The sequence below is a fragment of the Poecilia latipinna genome, unplaced genomic scaffold, assembly GCF_001443285.1.
Source record: "Poecilia latipinna isolate Pla-1442-1.1 unplaced genomic scaffold, P_latipinna-1.0 Scaffold3913, whole genome shotgun sequence".
Lineage (NCBI taxonomy): Eukaryota > Metazoa > Chordata > Actinopteri > Cyprinodontiformes > Poeciliidae > Poecilia > Poecilia latipinna.
In genome coordinates this window covers 32558-35134 of record NW_015116529.1, presented here as the reverse complement: position 1 = coordinate 35134, position 2577 = coordinate 32558, and the positions used below count along the sequence as shown (strand labels likewise).

General features: G+C 39.5%; 1 protein-coding gene across 1 annotated transcript in view; it reads left to right on the top strand.

The window, feature by feature from the left end:
* Positions 1 to 1031: 1031 nt before the first annotated feature.
* Positions 1032 to 2577, top strand: part of LOC106941872 (lipid phosphate phosphatase-related protein type 4-like) — a 14096-nt gene continuing 12550 nt past the window's right edge. Inside the window, exons 1-2 of the mRNA XM_015025010.1 lie at positions 1032 to 1064; positions 1611 to 1782. Of these exons, the coding sequence (XP_014880496.1) occupies positions 1032 to 1064; positions 1611 to 1782 (205 nt within the window). The remainder of the gene's footprint in view (positions 1065 to 1610; positions 1783 to 2577) is intronic.

Here is a 2577-nt window from a genome sequence, read left to right as displayed (position 1 = left end):
GTATCATCTGCATAGTTATGGTAGCTAATCTTATTTCCTGTTATAATCTGAGCCAGTGGGAGCATATAAATATTGAATAAGAGGGGTCCTAGGACTGTACTTTGTTCTTGTAGTGTCTGGAAACAAATTAGTCTGTTTCTGTGGAGAATGTTTTTGGCTTAACTGTCATGATGTAGGAAAAAAAGCATAACTGTACATGAGAAGCATGTCTGCTGCTCAACCTGCAGTTTGCATTCATAGCATCAAATCAGGGAGTTTTTGCTGCATGATTTTTTTTTGGTATCAAATCAACTAAGTGGTTTGATTATTCATCTCATCCTAAATCCGAGTATGATCCCCATCACTTCAGCCTGTTCTCTCACTTCATTTATCACTCTGAACACAGCCATCTGGACCAACCTGCAGGGGTCTCTGCAGTTGTGGGTTGTGTGAATAGTAGACAGGTGGCTGGTGACCCTGCTGAGTCATTTATTTGAATATATCCTAATGATGGAAAAAGAAAAGAAAGAATTCATTATTACCTTCTTTAGCAGAGTGAGCATTATAACATCAAAATATTACACCAACAGTCTTATTGGTTTTTATAGTATATTTTAATGGTGTTTAGCATCTAGTTAGTCAGTAAGCTATCAAAGTTGCTTAATAAATAGTCAAACTTGTATAACATATGGTACATGTTATTTAAATGTAAGATTCTTAGAACCAAGCTTCTGAGAGGAAATCCTGATATGTAGGAACTGCTTGGTTGATACTCGTATAGTATAATGCCTCCTACACACCATAACCCTCGGCCCACTCTCTGCTTTAGACACTGCCAGTATACACTTTCAGACTTTCTGCTGAAGCATTGACACATCCACACATTCTAACACTTCCCTCTGTAGCTACCCACGTTTTCTGTTGTTCTGGTTTGTCCTGCAGGATGAAACTCTGCTAGCAAAAATATGCCTGGTCATGTTGAGAAACTTTTAATCAGAATCAAAATCTGAATTTACTCATAGTTAAAGGAAATACACTTGTGGAAGTCTGACATGTCCTACTGTCTGCTCTCCTACAGATTTGAGGTACACTATAATGCCATCAATAGTGGGTCAGCTCCCCAAAACATTGAATTCACGTGCCCCAATAACTTACATGTACAGGTGTATAAAATTTGGCAGCTTGGTTTGCAGACTGATTCTGTTTGATTCAGTTTATTTATAGCACCTATTCACAACATGTTGTCTTAAGGAACATTATAAAAAAAGGTAGCTGTCCAATCATACAGTCAGATAAGATTTGCAGTCAGTTACATGCTTTCCAAATTGATGCTAGTTACTAAATGATGACGCCAAGTTTAGTTTATTATTCAAATTGGTATAAATTAATTTTCTGCCTAAGGAAACCCAGCAGATTGCATTGAGTCATTGACTTGCAGCATTCACTCCCCCTGAACAAACACATAGAGATACTGGACAGTCACTTACATTGTGTTGTTGACTGATAATCCCTCATGGTTTTGACATCCCTTCTGGTTATTACATTGTTTTATTTGATTCTACTGAGGCTGTTCTTATGGCAGATCCATTTGACATCTAACGTCATTACACATCTCCATTTTCTGCTGCTAGCCTGGGTGTTTGTCTGCTTGGATTGTGTTTGTCCAGGGTGTATACGCAGTAAGCAACTTCAAGCCAAGTGAAGATCGCTCCAGAAGTCAACTGAATCCTCCCATTCTTAGAGAGCGACCCCTCTCTTCCCTCCCCAATGTCAGCCAATCAGCAACCAGCAACAGCCACCAAGGTAAAATCCTGTGCCCTTTGAAATGTGTTAAATGACACCTTTAACACACATTATACTTTCACACTAAAGGCTCCCACATACTAAGGCATACTGTGCATATGCTGTTAGCTGCACAAACTCTGCAGACAGTTCAAATTTTATTGTCAAGTATACTGATTGCCTGTATTTTTTGTGACAAGTTCCTTAATTCCTCACAATCTTTCCGAATTGATACTAGTTTCCAAATGATGAAGTCAAGTTCAGTTTATTATTCAAATTGGTAAATATTTGTTTTTTGACTAATCAAACCCAGCAGATTGCTAGCAAGTTTGCTGAGCCAGCTGGGCGCCTGGTCCCATTTCTGCTTCACCAGGGCAACCACTGCACACCTGTCAGTGCGGCACAAAGTAGCAGTCTGATGCGCTTTCTAACAACTGATTGCGCTGACTCTCAGCCTTATCAGCTCAATGTCACATATCAAACAGTTCGATGTGGACAGTTTTCCACTGAAACACTGAGCATATGCATATATAAAAATGTACCTTTGCACAGACATGTCCAGCAGACATACTGTGGAGTGAAGTACACGAGAGTATGTGGGGGCCTTAAGGTACACACCAAACAGAGACAGAACACACTGAGACGATTTTAGGTTTTTTTGTTTTTTAGACTCTGTGTCTGCATGAATCCAGTGTTTTGGCAGGCCAGAAACAACAGTCATTTTGAAACTGGATCCCAGAGTTGATACATTTCAAAGTGAAAACCATAGACATAATATAAGGATAGACCCTCATGGACCGCTCTCATCTATTGTCG